Genomic DNA, 15322 nt, shown 5'->3' with positions numbered 1-15322 from the left:
TAATTTCTAATATACAGGATTGAAGAAACAGATTTTCAAATGATGTGTTGATCCACCACATTTTTCTGAATCTTAAATGGATGCCTTCATTTTACTGCTCTTTCCCATCACTTATGCCAGATGTTACTTCCCAAACACACATCTTGGTTTCTGCGTTGTTTATGTTGATGGTATGCTTGAGTGATTTTTTTTTTGCCAGTTTTCCTCTACCACCTCATTGCCAACACAAAGACAACAAATGATGTATGTTGATGGGCGTGACTCCATGACGTCATGAGGGGCCGAACTCGAAAAACTTTCCTAAACCTAAACAAACCCGGAATGAGTGTATTTGGCACGAAAATGTCCAAATCGTTTTCAAAAATTCTGGCCATGTAAACCTTTTTAAATAACTCAGAATAGATTAAATATCATCTCCATTTAATGTTTTTTTTTATAATTAAAGAATAAAATAAAATATGGCGTGTGGCCCGTACGGGGATCGAACCCGCGACCTTGGCGTTATTAGCACCACGCTCTAACCAACTGAGCTAACCGGCCACGTGCACTAATAATCACTACACAAAGCTAATTACCGCTTTTAGGGCTATTCAGGGTATCGCTATTATAAATATATGATTATATGATTAATGATCTAAAGCCCGGAACCGGTCCGCGGCCTGGTTACCAGTGCATTAGACTATAGCGATTTTTTACACTTGGCTTAAATGTGAAAAATACATTATTTATACATAGTTAAATATTGACATTATGATGTGATATAACAAAACGGACACGTAATAATAATTAATCCTCCCTTTATCTCTCCTTTTGTTTCCTTTTCTCTTCTTCTCCCTCTCTCATTCTCAGATCTGCCTGATTCATCCCGACATTCCTCCCCACAGTAGCCAATTATTAATAAATAAACTGATAATTATAAAGAACAAACCAATGCCTATTATGAGGAACGTATACGTTTATCTTTATATCTGTAAAGCTGCTTTGGGACAATTGTTGAGAGCGCTTAACAAATTGGGATAGACTAGACTAGACTAGACTAGACTAGACTAGACTAGAATAGAATAGAATAGAATAGAATAGAATAGAAATAGATACAATTGCCGTGCCCTCAGGCGCGCACCTTCAGCTGGGAGTGAGCGGCGCGCTCACGCCTCTGGAAAGCGCGCTCACGACAACTCGAGGGCGCGCCCGTAAACGTTGCTCAGGCTTCAAGATGGCGGAAGCCCTGACAACCGAAGAAGAGGTTGTAAGACACCTTAATTTTCTTTTTTATCCCCGTTCCCGTCGCATGCTTTCTTCCATTCGCCGTTTGATCGGCGGTCTTTCCTACTCCGATCGGCGTCTGTTTTTTCTCCTCTACAGGTTTTTGTTTTTATAGTGCCGCTGCTGTTTTCTATCCGCTAACGTTAGCCTAGCTGCCCGTGTTCAGCAGTTAGCATATGCTACAATGCTCACTGCTCTCCTGGGAAAATAGCACTCTTATATAATTTCAGAACTAATCTGTAAAAATGATGCCGGAAAAATGCAGATTATAACATGCCTCCAATAAAGACGCAAACTTTACCCTTTCTGTCATAAATAATTATATTAGACGCTGTTTTTTTGAATACACCTGGACCAGCTAACAGGCAGCTAGCTAGCCTTTTAGCATGCCCACTACAAGGCTCGTTTAGAAGCCTGAATTACAAATGCCTTTATGCTCACTATTTAGATTCGCTAACCGCTAGCATCAAAAGCACACTATCTAGTACACTACACATTTAAAGAGCGGGTGGATTGGGATGGAGCCTGAACATATTCCTGCTAAGTGTGTTATAGTCAAATATACTCGCGTATGTACCGCATATAACACCGCTATAATGTCTGCTGTTGGACTGATTATTGTGTTCAGTGGCACAAAAGCTTGGTGTTTTACTCGATTCCTGACCGATATTCTCTTCAACGATACATTACGATATGTGTGGTATTTCTTTAACTGCTCATGTATTCACTTTGGGATCATTGGTCATGCACTACAATTCATAGAAAAACAGGGAAAGATGAATTATAGATGTACAGATCCGATAGTGAATTAGATTTGGATTGGATTAGATATTTCCAAGGAGTTGACAAATCCATCACAGATTTATTACCGAAGAAACGTCGCCGCCACCTTTAAGATGTGCCTTTTAGGAGTCACCAAAGAGGATCATCCGTCTTTTTATCACTCTTTCCTATTTCAAAGCAACCACCTGCATGTCTTCCCTCACCACATCCATCCTCTTTTCCTCCTGCCTGGTGGCTCCATCCTCAGCATTCCTGTCAAACCATCTCATCACACCTCTCTCACCTTGACTCCGAAACATCGTGCCTGCACGCTCCCATTTGGCAAATGCGATTGTTGTATAGCTGAGCAATTGAGGGCTAAGGGCCTTACTCAAGGGCCCATTAGAGGCAGTTTGGAGGTGCTGGGATTTGAAACCATGATGAGAAGTCGAGCTGTTACTTCATTTATAATCCTGTCCATCTTCATCAACCCCACTGAAAATCACAGCATCTTCAACTCTGCATGTCCAGATCCTTTCTTTCCCCTTCAATGCTTTTTTGTCTCTAAACCATAAAACAAAGCGGGTTTTACCACAGGCTTCAACACTTTCCCTTTCACTCTTTTTTTCACAGTATGGTTCGTTTGCCTTATAATATATTGTACGATATATATATATATATTGAATTTTGTATTTACGTCTGAGAAAACCGTGAGCGGTGCTGATATTTCGATTTGAATGCTATGTAATTTTCTTTGGTCCGAAGATGATTTGTGTCACAATTCTATTTTTCGAACTCGGTGACTTCACACGACATCACTACATTAACCGGAAATGAGCTCCTTGCAATGCGCCGAGTGTTTCGGTTGGTCACGTCTCAGTGTTGGAAGAGTTTTAGGATTTTGCGGCATTGCACATAAAAGATTAGAGTCTGACAAGCCTCGTTCTTTTCCTCTCGACACGAATGCAAGGGGTATAGGATCTGATTTTGGACGGTATCGGACTCGGTTGATGTTTTCGTATACCTGTGCCGGCTTAGCCGAGTGTAGTTGACTGTTACAGAGTGATAACTGGAGACTCATTCCATAAATGTTCTCCTTATAGGACATCTCGCTGGACATGTGCGATTGTGTTTTCTGGTTGGTAGTTTGGAAATAATGTTTATAGCACAAATCACCGGCTTCTACTGTATATTTCAAGGCGGTATGAAGAAGCTCGTCTTTTACCGTTTAATATTTTGGACACGTGAATGCAGCGTGTATGAGATTTACACTATTTGCAAATGTTTATCGACACCCGAATATAAGATTGGTATGTGTTTTTTGGATATCCCTTTCAAGATTTTGGTGTGTGCGTGTGGAGGTTTGTGCTCATTCAGCGACAAGAGTGTTAGTAAAGTCAGTTAGTGATGTAGGTTAGCTGAGGAGGCCTGTGAATTCACATTCAACCAAAAGGTCCTCAGTAGGGTTGAAATTAGAGCTTTACAGCAGGAGATCTTCCACTCCAAACCTTATAAAGCAGATCTTCATGGAGCTGGCTTTGTGCACAGGTGCATTGTCATGCTCGAATAGGTTTGGGTTTCCTAGTTCCAAATAGGAATGCGAGCTGCGTTAATAAAATTAGTGCCGTTAAAATGGATTTGCGTTAATGCATTCATGTTGACAGCACTTATATATATGTGTGTGTGTGTGTGTGTGTCAGGTGGTGGAGGAGTTCCTGGCTAAATTAAGATGTCGGGAACAGTCGCAGAACGCCACCCTCGTCAGCCAGATCACTGCCGTCAAGTTCCTAATGGCACGGAAGTTCGACGTCTCCAGAGCCATAGACCTCTTCCAGGCTTACAAGGTAATCTGTACTCGCAGTGTCGGTCTACAGGCCGGAGTATAGAGTTGCGTCCCTGATGGGAGTGTAATACAAGAGTATAATTAGTGGTTCGCTCTGTGCAGCAGTGCAGTTTCACACCAAACACACAGTCCGAATGCTAACCATAGTTTCATATGTATTGTTGGTTTGATTTAAAAATAAAAACCCTTATCAAGTTTCTCTTCAAGCTGCTGCTATAGAAATGTCATCCATTAATAATCAGGATTGAGAATCGCGATAGAGAAATATAAAGTTATAAGTAAACACAGTTCAGTCATTTGTCTCCTATCAGCCCCTTTGTTTGTTCTGATAATAAAACTGCTATTTAATCAGTTTTGTTGATTGAAAAAAAAAAAGTAAAACGATAACCGTCCAGGTACTGGAGATCGCATCGTAGCTAATACACATCCGGTTTATTGGGATGCCGAGCCAAAAGATTACCAAAATACCATTACGAATCTTTTCATGGGATTCCGCAGCCCGAATTGCTTCCTAAATCCTAAAATGGCTGACGTTTCTCCCAGCGCCACGGACTGGCCGTGAATTCTGTGAATGGTGGCGTTCAGGATGGAGCTCTGGCTGCTTGGAGTAATTTAATCCCGCCGTTTATTTTGGGCCAAACAATGAGCTGCCAGCCGGTCTAAAATTGGATATTAAAAAAATTCCAAGACGGAAAAAAAACGCTGCTCCAACATGTCTGTAATTGTTCCAGAATTTATTTACAGGCGTGTAAATAGATTGAGGGTCTGATATGATTTCAGTGTTTTCACATACAATCTTTGCACCAACTCTAAATACTTTTAACTGGTATGTGTGTGTGACAATATATATTTTCAGTATACAAGGATAAAGGAAGGTATCTACAATATTAATCCCAATGAAGAACCTTTGAGGACTGAGCTACTAAGTGGAAAATTTACTGTCCTGGTGAGTCACTTGCAAAGAATTATGTGATTATTTTTGAGCTATTTGTCAAATTGTTTTCATACAATGTTATTAAGTGAATTGACATGCACTGTGTGGACCTGTGGACACCTGACCATGCGATTCATATGTACTTTTTAAACATCCTACACCTACATGTACATTTCGTCCTCATTGGCTGTTATAAAAAACTCCACTCTTCTGGAAAGTTTAGATTTTGGAAAGCGCTTGTGGAGATGTGTGTTGATTAAGCCATGATGGTGTTAGTAAAGTCAGGTACTTTATCTTCATGAAGCTGGGTTTGTGCACAGTAATACAGGTTTGGGTCTTCTAGATCAATTGAAGGTACTTGCAACATGGACTTGCTACAAACCAGAACGACCAGGGTGATGGTAGATGAAGTAAATCGCAATGCAACACTGCTGTTAAGGAAAGCTTATATGTTTCAACTCTGTACCTCCAAGGACTCTGTTATGCCCAACTTAAGAAGCACAGAACGGCGGTTGGCAAAGGATTCTGTGAAGGCAGTTGCGTATAATAAAGAGATGTGGAAAAAGTGGAAAGTCAAAGCCCACCTTTCTTACTTCAAGCTGAATCAGAGTGGCCAGTTATGCCATCCGTTAAAAACCCCCTAAGATAAAGTGGAAAGGAGAACCAGTGTATTATGTGGTGTCACTCGAACATCAAATTCCTTAGAACCCAGTGAGTACAGTTCCTGGAAAGACCTTGTTAAAGCCACAGTTAAAACCTTCAAAGTGACTCAAATCAATCTAGTTTACCTAAGGCTAAGGACTATGTGATAGCAGAGCATCTCCTCTTTCGTAACATTCAACAAGGCAGCTTTCCAAAGGAATACGAACTGGTAAACCCGTATCCACTACAAGCCGATTACTCACTTTGGCCCCAGAGTTTGACGAAGCCAGTCAGCTTATACAGGATGGAGATTCACAGTTTACCATTTAAGTTACCACTGTGACATCACAGTGCATCGTTCTCCACCAAGAGCGTAAACAGCCAGAACAGCCGTTGGTCATTCGACATCTCGCAACCTACCGAACATCAGCTAGAATCACACCACACACAATCGAATCCTAAACCCAGTCAAGTTTAAGTGTTCTGAATCTTGTATCGTGTTTTTACTGACACGCTGGGGTGAGTACAATCTTCTCATCAGCATACACCAGATAGTAAAACTTCCTTACAATTGGTCCTTCAAGCTAGATAGTAAACCTCCCCAACATTTGGGTGAAGCTGAAAATACAACTGAAGGGAAATCCTTTCTACAGTAGAAGTGTGCTCTCAGTTCACACTCTACTCTCTGGTGTTCGTCTTTCCAGGTCATGTGCATTATGAGTAAATCCCTGCAGTATGTTCCCATGTTTATAAGTGTGTGTGTGTGTGTCCTCTTACAGCCAGGGCGTGACGCTAAAGGTGCAGCCTTGGCACTTTTCACTGCCCGTCTCCACCGTCCTGACGTCACTTCCCACAAGGCTGTTCTTCAGGCCATTATCTATCAGCTGGACAAAGCCATAGAGAGGTAGAGGCAGAAACACTTTATTAGATATTAGGGGTGCAACGGACCGCTTTTGATGCCTGATCTGTACCGATCACAACTCGCAGTTTGGTACTCACGTGAAAAATGGATTAATTGCTAATTTTTATAACTTGTGGATTAATTGTAATTAATCGCAGGACAAGAGTTTTTTTCTCTTTAAAATTTTTTTTCGTAATTACACAGAGCAGACATGTGTCACGTGAACGGGACGGGTTAATCAGTCAACAACAGCAGCTAGCGGGGGGGCAGAAGAACTTGAAAAGCCCCCCAAATGATTCAAATCGCATGTAGGAGCATTTTGTTGCTGTAACTTGTGATAAATGGAAAGAAATTATATATGAGCCGAAAAAATTATCCGATCCGTGATTCAAAAACCGATCCGAACTGTGACTTTCGTGATCCGTTGCACCACTAATAAATATAAATCGGTGTTGAAGTTGCACACTGATGTTTTTTTAGGTATTTCTAAACTGATTTGTTAAAAGTTTTATTCAGGACTGCTGTTCTTGAAAAAGCTTTCTAGCACCTCTCAGCCTGAACACCAACAAATAAATCTTTTTTTGTTGCTGGAACCGATTATCGTCAGCCTTCTTTATTAACCCTCCTGCCTTTCTCCTGTTTGTAGCCTTCAGACTCAGAGAGATGGTTTAATATTCATCTACGACATGACAAACTCCACCTACGCCAACTTCGACTACGAACTCTGTGTCAAAATTTTAAACCTCCTCAAAGTAAGTGTCCTGGTGTTGACGTGCCGCCATCACATCTCTGTCCCACAAACAGAAATTTACCTGCATTGTTTTATCACCAGTTCTGACATCCTGCGTCTGTTTCATCTAGGGAGCGTTTCCTGCCAGGTTAAAGTGCGTGTTCATCGTGTCATCGCCACTTTGGTTTCGAGCTCCGTTCGCTGTTCTGCGTCTTTTCGTGCGGGAGAAACTCAGAGAGAGGGTAGGTATTATTTTTATATTTCATTTATAACACAGATCAAAATGTTTTAGCATAAAGGATCTTCAGCAACATTAGTAACAGTTTGAAATATATTCAAGTGAGTAAACAGAATAGAAAACTAGTTAATTAATTATTCTAATTATTTTATCAATCTGTCTCTCTTTTTTTTTTCTAAACTCTTACAAAAAGTCAATCATTTACAGTAGTTTGTATCCCCTGTGTGATGCAGTAAATATAAATCTCCCTACAGTAGGTCTTTGGGAAAACTAGTATTTACTGTAATATCTGTTGGAAGTTAATTAATACATTATTATTTAATGTTATGCTAAAATTGTGTATTAATGCTAATATCATCAAGCATGGCCTTGTGGTTGATGTGTATTTCCCTTTGTCTTAGGTGTGTACAGTAAAAGCTCATGAACTGGCTAATTACATCCCGGTCAGCTCGCTCCCGGAGCACCTGGGTGGCACGTCACAGTACAGTCACATGGCCTGGATCCAGTCATGTGTTAATTCCACCCTGAACAACTCCACTGATGGTAACACGGACTGTCTGGATGGCCTGCTGCACTCCTACTGCCAGGATCAAAACCAGACGGCCAACGCCAACCCCGGTGCCACGTTAATTGGGAACAGCCTTGACGACGGCAACGCTAATCCTCAGAACCACCGGCACACCCACTGGAATGGTCTGACACCGCTCAGCTCGAATGCCAACATCGCTAATGGCCGTCAAGCTCCGCCCCCTCAGTCGGACACGCCCCCAGACACCCCACTGCACCACAAACACAACACAGAAACACAGTCAGCGCCGAAGGAAGGCATGAACGACTGCCGGAGAGACGGCAATGGCGCAGAGCAGGAAGCCGACTTTCTTGGCAAGGAAGAGGAAGCAAGAGATGGAGTCCCACCCCTTCCTCAGAAGTCGTCGAGGCCGACACCTCTGTCACGCAGCCCAGCCCACGAGACAAGCTGGCCAATTGGAACGGCATCGGTACACACGGCTGAACCAGGGGGCATGACAGTGCAGGAGCTGGTGCAGCATGTCAAAACCAAAAAGAAGAAAGGCATCTACGAGGAGTACGAGGAGATCCGGAAAGAGCCGCCTGCTGGAACCTTCGATTATTCAAAGTAAGGATGAATGAATTGATTAGAAGGGTAGTGATGAAGGGTGGTGATGAGTGTATCAGAAGGGTAATTATGAGTGTATTAGAGTGGTAGCCATTAAGGTTAGTGATGAATGTAGTAGAAGGGTAGTGATGAGTATATTAGAATGGTAGTGATGAAGAGTGGGGATAAGTGTATTAGAAGGGTAGTGATTAAGGGTAGTGATGAATGTAGTAAAAGGGTAGTGATGAGTGTAGTAGAAGGGTAATGATGAGTGTATTAAAGGGGTAGTGATTAAGGGTAGTGATGAGTCAATTAGAGGGGTAGTGATTATGGGTAGTGGTGAGTGTAGTAGAGGGGTAATGATGAGTGTATTAGAAGGGTAGTGATTAAGGGTAGTGATGAGTGTAGTAGAGGGGTAGTGATGAGTGTAGTGGAAGGCTAGTGGTGAGTGTATTAGAGGGGTAGTGATTAAGGGGAGTGTTTAGTGTAGTAGAAGGGTAATGATTAGTGTATTAAAGGGGTATTGATTAAGGGTAGTGATGAGTCAATTAGAGGGGTAGTGATTAATGGTAGTGATGAGTGTAGTAGAACTTTTCAACAGATTTTCAACAGACTCATGGAGACGTGTAAACATCTCAAATAACCTTTTGATGTGTGTCTAATAAGGAAACCAGCTAACCAGGTCAAAAACCGCTACAGTGACGTGCTCTGTTTGGACGAATCGCGTGTTCGACTTTGTCCACTGACTGATGACGACGATGAGGTGAGCAGCTTCTTCAGCGTTTAGTGTATTAGAATCAAATATTTAATTTTCAGTAACAGTTTTTAATCAAAAAGAACAGTTTTTCGCTGAAATAATCATACTGAGAAAACTAGAAATGTATTTACTAGACTATTTATTTACTAGTTTACTACTTTATTAACATTTACTAGAATTGTATATAATATGGTATTCTTCAACTGCTTAGTTCTTTTTTCCTCCAGACATCAGACTACATCAACGCTAGTTTCATGGATGGCTACAAGATGACGAATGCGTACATCGCCACTCAAGGTAAGAAACGAAGTCTGAACTTCTTTACGACTTTAAAAAAAAGAAATAGAAAATAGAAAGGTGCTTTTTACATGTATATTAGGTCACAGTGAAATTTGTTAACTTGGAAGGTTAAGGGGCCTGGCTCAAGGACCTCAGAGTAACAGCTGGGCAATACTGGGGCTTGAACCCCCGACCTTTCAAGCAGTAACCCAGAGCCTTAGCCACTGAGCTTCCACTTCACTAAAAAACTAGGCTTTGCTGAAATCTTCAGGTATATAAGTGATAATTACACTTATATGTCTTTCAGGAAATAAATTGCCTTTTAATTGCTTGAAAGCCAACATTATATGCAGATCTTATCCTGATAGTGATCTTGATGAAGCTTAGTGATGAGATTTCTGGCTCATGATGTGAACATATATTATATAATGTAATTAATGGTGAACATTAAAGCGATTGTTTTTTCCACTAAGTGTGAGGTTTTTGTTTCCATCTATGTTTCAGGGCCTCTGCCGAAAACATATGGCGATTTTTGGCGAATGGTATGGGAGCAAGTGGTTTTAATCATAGTCATGACAACGAGGTAAACATTGCCCGAAACAACCCTCATCTTCCTTTCCACTTTTCATACGTTACATTTCCAACGACACGGAGAAAGACCTTAATGAATAAGAAGTATTCAGGTCAGTTTCAATTCTCTCTCAGAGTTGTGGAGCGAGGCAGAGTGAAGTGTGGACAGTACTGGCCCCTGGAAGCAGGTCGCACAGAGGAGTATGGGTACTTCCTAGTGAGAAACGTTCACATCGAGATGTTTCAGGATTTTAAACTTTCGCATCTGGAGCTCTATAACAGTCAGGTATGTATATGTGCTCGTTTGTGTACCTCCTCCTTCAGGCTTTATGTTGTAAGCATTTGTGTGTTGGTTTGTGCTCTCTGTAGTGTGTAGCTGTACATAGTGACTATGAATTAAGGAGTTCATCTATGAATTTGGATCATAATTTGAGAAACACAGAAATGTAAAAAAAAAGTGTCTAGGAAAGGTTAGTGAGGGAACACAGGCATTTGGTCCTGACCTGGGATCAGCCTATTACTGTTAGTTTAGTCACATCACTGTGTTTCCTCCGAGTCTTAAATTCACTGTTTATCATTTTAAACGGGTTTTAATTTTCGTGGAGCTCTCACTGAAATGCTCCCGAGGCTGTTTCCCTGGTGTTGTAGATTTTTCTTTCGCTGGTCCAAATACAATTCGCTGTATTACAACTACAAATGAGACCAACGTGCAACAGCCAATCAGCTTTCTGTTATTAGCGCAAATCTCTTTCAGATTGATCAAACTAATTTTTTTTTTTTTAGCATTGGCCAAGTGCAAGTTTAGTGATACTTTATATTTTTATTTGTGTTAGTGTGCATGTGTGTTTTTAATGATATTGTCTTAAATTTCATCATAATGTTTTTAAAAGGTCTTAAATTCCACTCAGTGAAACCTGCAGAAACCCTGTTCAAGTGAAATAAACCTTTTCTCTTTCTCTCTCTCACACACACACACACACACACACACACACACACACACACACACACACACACACAGACTGGTGAGTGTAGAGAGGTGTCTCATTACCTGTACATGAGCTGGCCGGATTTTGGCGTTCCAAAATCTGCCTCGGCCATGTTGGATTTCCGGGCAGAGGTGAAGCAGAGGCAGGAACTGGCATTGCGGGCGATATTTCCTGATTGGACGGGACCTCCCGGAGGCCCTCCCATCGTCGTGCACTGCAGTGCTGGAATCGGAAGGACAGGTAGGTGCATATACATTCCAGAGGAAGAGTGCATCTCAATTCATTTAATTATTTTTTATATCTATACGTAATTCACTCCGCATGTCTTTCTCAGGTACGTTCTGCACGCTGGACATTTGTCTCTCACGCCTCGAGGACATCGGGACGGTGGACGTGAAGCAGACGGTGCGGCACATGCGCACTCAGCGTGCCTTTAGCATCCAGACGTGGGACCAGTATTACTTCTGCTACCGAGCCGTGATAGAGTACGCACAACAAACAGGACGCCTCGCGCCCGTCGAGTGGTCCGACACAGAGCTGGAGACGGACAGCGAGTGACCTAAAGCGAGAGAAAGAGTAAGAATCAAGGTGCCAAAAGGAAAAGAAGAGGTTCTAGGCTCTTTTTTTTGTTTGTTTTGTCTGGAGGGCATGTGTCTGCAGGTGGAGCGCCGTGTTCCTACTCGGCTATTTTTGCCCCCTTGCTGGGCAGAAAGGAGGAAAAAAAAAAGCAGGAAGTAATAAGAGATAAGGCGTGGAGGAGAAGATTCTCTCTCTGCCTGCCACTCTGCAATCCCCTTTCAGAGAGTTGTGGCTTGGCATACGAGTTGTAGCAGTGAAAAAAAAAAGAAAACAAAAAAAAAAGACGCATTGAACGAGAGACGATTTAAACTCTTCCCCAGCTTGCCCCCTTTTTCCTGAGAAATATTCTGATATCCGTGTCGTGCAACTCGGGGTTTGTGTCACACTTGTGAAAATGGTGTGAAAGTGTTGAAAACTTGAAAAAAGATTTTTTTTTGTATCCATCCCATCATCATGGTAAGATCGTGTGCAAACTGGGTGCCGCATGTCCATTTGATTTCATCATTCTTATATTTATCATACACTAACCTTCAAACCAAAGGTAACGCGTCGAATGCTTGGATGTATCTATGATGATCAGTGTCTCAAATCTTGTATAGTCTTGTAAGATACATTTATATATTGTGCATAGTAACCTTTTGGCGGGGGGAAAAAAAAAGTCTTGTTTTAATATAATACTCAATGTTATTCAGAAATATATATATATATATACATATAAATGAATATATGTATAAACAGTATGTCGGGGTAGAACAATATGATGGAGAGATTAGAATATCACAGAAAACGAAATATCACGCTACTTCCAGTTGTGCATCGCATTGGAATGTTTTTTTTTTATCTTTTCTTTGATTAATCTACTTGATGACTCAATTGATCGCCTTTAAATCCGGGGCTCATGTTCACCAAGTGACCAGGAGATTATAATTTTTTTTTAATAGGTTAACCCTTTTAACCCTGGTTTATTAAGCTGAAGGTCAGTGTGTTGCCAAACAAATACAAATCATGAGATCGAAGGATTTTAGCAAAATTGTTCTGATAGGGGGTGGGGCTTATTTTAGGGGCCAAACCATTCAACCAGAAACTAGCCAAGTCGATTGCATGTCAAATTTTTTTTTTAGCTGAAAATGATGCTAATGCCAAGTCTAGAATCATCTTTAACATCTACGCATTTAATGTAAAATCACCTTGACCTGACCTCCTCGTTCTTAGATCACTTGGGATATAGTGGCCTTCAAACTTCATATCACTGCCTTTATAAAAAAGAAAACTGTAGTTAGACTCTTACTCCTGCTCGTTTCCTTCTTTATAAACTACGCTCCCGTCTCAAACCCTGCTCTTCAATCACAGTAAACTGAATTCTTGATACTCACCAACCCGACTCGTGTCGCAGGTGCAGGTGGATTGGGACGGAGCCAGCGCCCGTGCAGTGTGAAGTCCCGGGGCTCTGAGTCACCTTGGGATTTATTTGTGCCTTCAAGCTTTCAGTCGCGCAAAAGATTCTCGTTTCAAGAGCAGAAACGCTGCGTCTTGCATACGTACGAGGATTATTATATTCGATAATCTCAGGGGTATATTTGCTGTTGTCCTAGTGTCAATATTTTCTCTCTCTCTTTTTTTTTTTTTTTTTTTTTGCATCATTTCAAAATGCAGCATAGCAAATACTTTGTATCATACAACAACCTGTATTATAGTCTCTCTTTTCTTAATTTATGTCTTTGTACAAATTCAGCAGTATTTGAAATTCGAGTATCGGTACGGCCGAAAAAGAAATCACGTTTTTAATTTGATAAGCTAACAATCATCTGACTGACTTTGATTTCATGCCACTTCTGGATCCATGTTACTTGCTATTTAGCTTTTGGCAGAAGAATGTCTATTAACACAAAAAAGCGTTGTTTTGTTTAACTAGAAAGCCTGTTGCTGACACGCAAAAATATGCTAATTTGGGAAGTTAGGAGATTATGTAATAGTGATGAGAACAGAATACTCTTCATTATGCTGGCTTCTTTAGTTGAAGGAAAGGCTGCGTTCCAATACGTTGTCTGAACACACCCTTGTCGACTTCCCTTTTACCTTTAGGGGCAATACTTTGAGTCTGTCAAACTTCTGTATCAAAGAAGGAAAGGATCCTGGTTAGACTGAGAGTCTTAGGAGCTCCGAGACTTGCAGTAAAACACATTCACTCTTACTACGTCTTATAATACGGTTATTGCCAAAAAAAGTGTTTTGTTCCTTTTATCACTTACATTATAGCAGCTATAAACAGTCATCACTTCACCAGACACACTTTTCCCTCTTACTTTCTGGAAAAAGAAATGATCACGTTAGCAAGACTTTTACATGTCGAACAAAACGTACTGACTGTTACCCAGCAGTGAAACTGGAGACTTCTTCCATTAGGAGGTTAGATTATGTGGTGCTTCTCATGTCCTCAGCTGTTACTATAGAAAAGGTAACATTAGAACAAGTGCATTTAATAAAAGCCTGCGATTGGTCATGCAGTCGGTGCTACAGACAACAAATCAACACTTTCTGACCAATCAGGACTCAGCAGCACTGTGTGTGTATTTATTTTTATTTTTTTAAAAGACGTACGTCCTTTTTAATACGATGCTCAGAAGTCGGCGTGGGTGTGTTACAGCGGTATTTGGAACGCGGTATTGGATTCGGATAAGATTTGCGCGACAGGCGGATAAAAAGGGAAACGTGCGACTGTACGTGCGCTCGGCGGTTCCTTTTCCGTTTTCAGTTGGAAACGTGCGCAGCGACAGAAGCGATGAATGTGGGAGAAAATATTTATATCATGTATCATTTTTACCCGATGTTGACTGCGATTACGATTATTATATAAATAACAAATCCGCTATAAAGCAGTGTCTGTATATTACGATCATTTCTAAAGTGAAACTCTTGCATGGACGGACGGCGTCAGGTAAAACGAGCGTCACTGAGAAAAAGCGAGCGGCGGAAACGGGAGCTGTTGAGTTTCTGTATTGATGATGATGAGAAAGCTGGAAATGCAGCTGTATTTCATATATATATATATATTTTTGGTTTCTCATCGGTGCCTGATGTTTTTGTGATTGAGTAATGGTCTTTTTACCTGCCGCCTGCATTAGTGTCATAGTAAACATGACTATTATTCTGAAACCGCTGCTCTGTGTGTGTTTTTTTGGGGAGTGGATGATGAATACAATATTGGGGGGAGGTAACATGTTTAAAAAAAAACACACAATGTTCTCAGAAATAATTAAAACAGACAAAGGTAATGAAATTCCAGCATTATTTATTTCATATTTACTTAAACACAGACTTTGCTCTTCATTTTTCATGTACGAACTGGTATCAAAACCTTTCGAGACTAGTTTTGTAACACGCCAACAGATGGCAGCACCAGGCTGCACGCACAGTCACAGGGAGCACCGACTATCATTAGTTAGTGTGCAAAAAGACACAGTTCTTTGCACATCGGAATCCACTTGGGCACCCACCCGACCAGCCAGATTTGGCTCTTGCGGACTTCACCCTCTGCCTGAAGGTAAAGATCCAGCACCGTTTTGACATCATTGCGGAGATCCAGAGCGAATGGCAGACATGCTTGATTTGTGTAGCCCCCTAGGGTAAAGATCACGTGTTTTCAGTTTCATAATCGGTCATTGTGTTTAAGAATGGAGAAAAAGTCATCACTCTGAAAAAGCGAAGCAGAATGAGGTCTGGATGT

At 41.1% G+C, this 15322-nt stretch overlaps 1 protein-coding gene and 1 non-coding gene across 4 annotated transcripts; one reads left to right on the top strand and one right to left on the bottom strand.

Moving 5' to 3' along the window:
* Positions 1-466: 466 nt before the first annotated feature.
* trnai-aau lies at positions 467-540 on the bottom strand. The gene has a single exon. It is a non-coding gene; the product is annotated as a tRNA-Ile (tRNA).
* Positions 541-1123: 583 nt separating this feature from the next.
* ptpn9b (protein tyrosine phosphatase non-receptor type 9b) lies at positions 1124-14751 on the top strand. Of its 3 annotated transcripts, none has more exons than XM_046843043.1 (13): positions 1124-1243; positions 3726-3869; positions 4725-4814; positions 6224-6348; positions 6992-7097; positions 7207-7317; positions 7715-8448; positions 9094-9190; positions 9412-9481; positions 9968-10046; positions 10169-10319; positions 11052-11259; positions 11354-14751. In XM_046843043.1, exons 1-13 carry the CDS (start codon positions 1214-1216, stop codon positions 11575-11577), a joined length of 2169 nt encoding a protein of 722 aa, XP_046698999.1. In that variant the 5' UTR covers positions 1124-1213; the 3' UTR covers positions 11578-14751. The 3 variants fall into 3 exon arrangements, with proteins under 3 accessions (XP_046698999.1, XP_046698998.1, XP_046699000.1); XM_046843042.1 differs by having other exon boundaries at positions 1124-1246; XM_046843044.1 differs by lacking the exon at positions 1124-1243 and adding an exon at positions 1248-1362.
* Positions 14752-15322: the final 571 nt, after the last annotated feature.

The sequence above is a fragment of the Silurus meridionalis genome, chromosome 28 (assembly GCF_014805685.1).
Source record: "Silurus meridionalis isolate SWU-2019-XX chromosome 28, ASM1480568v1, whole genome shotgun sequence".
NCBI classification, from domain to species: Eukaryota; Metazoa; Chordata; class Actinopteri; order Siluriformes; family Siluridae; genus Silurus; species Silurus meridionalis.
The sequence above is the reverse complement of the archived record's forward strand: the minus strand, read 5'-3'. Positions and strand labels throughout refer to the sequence as shown.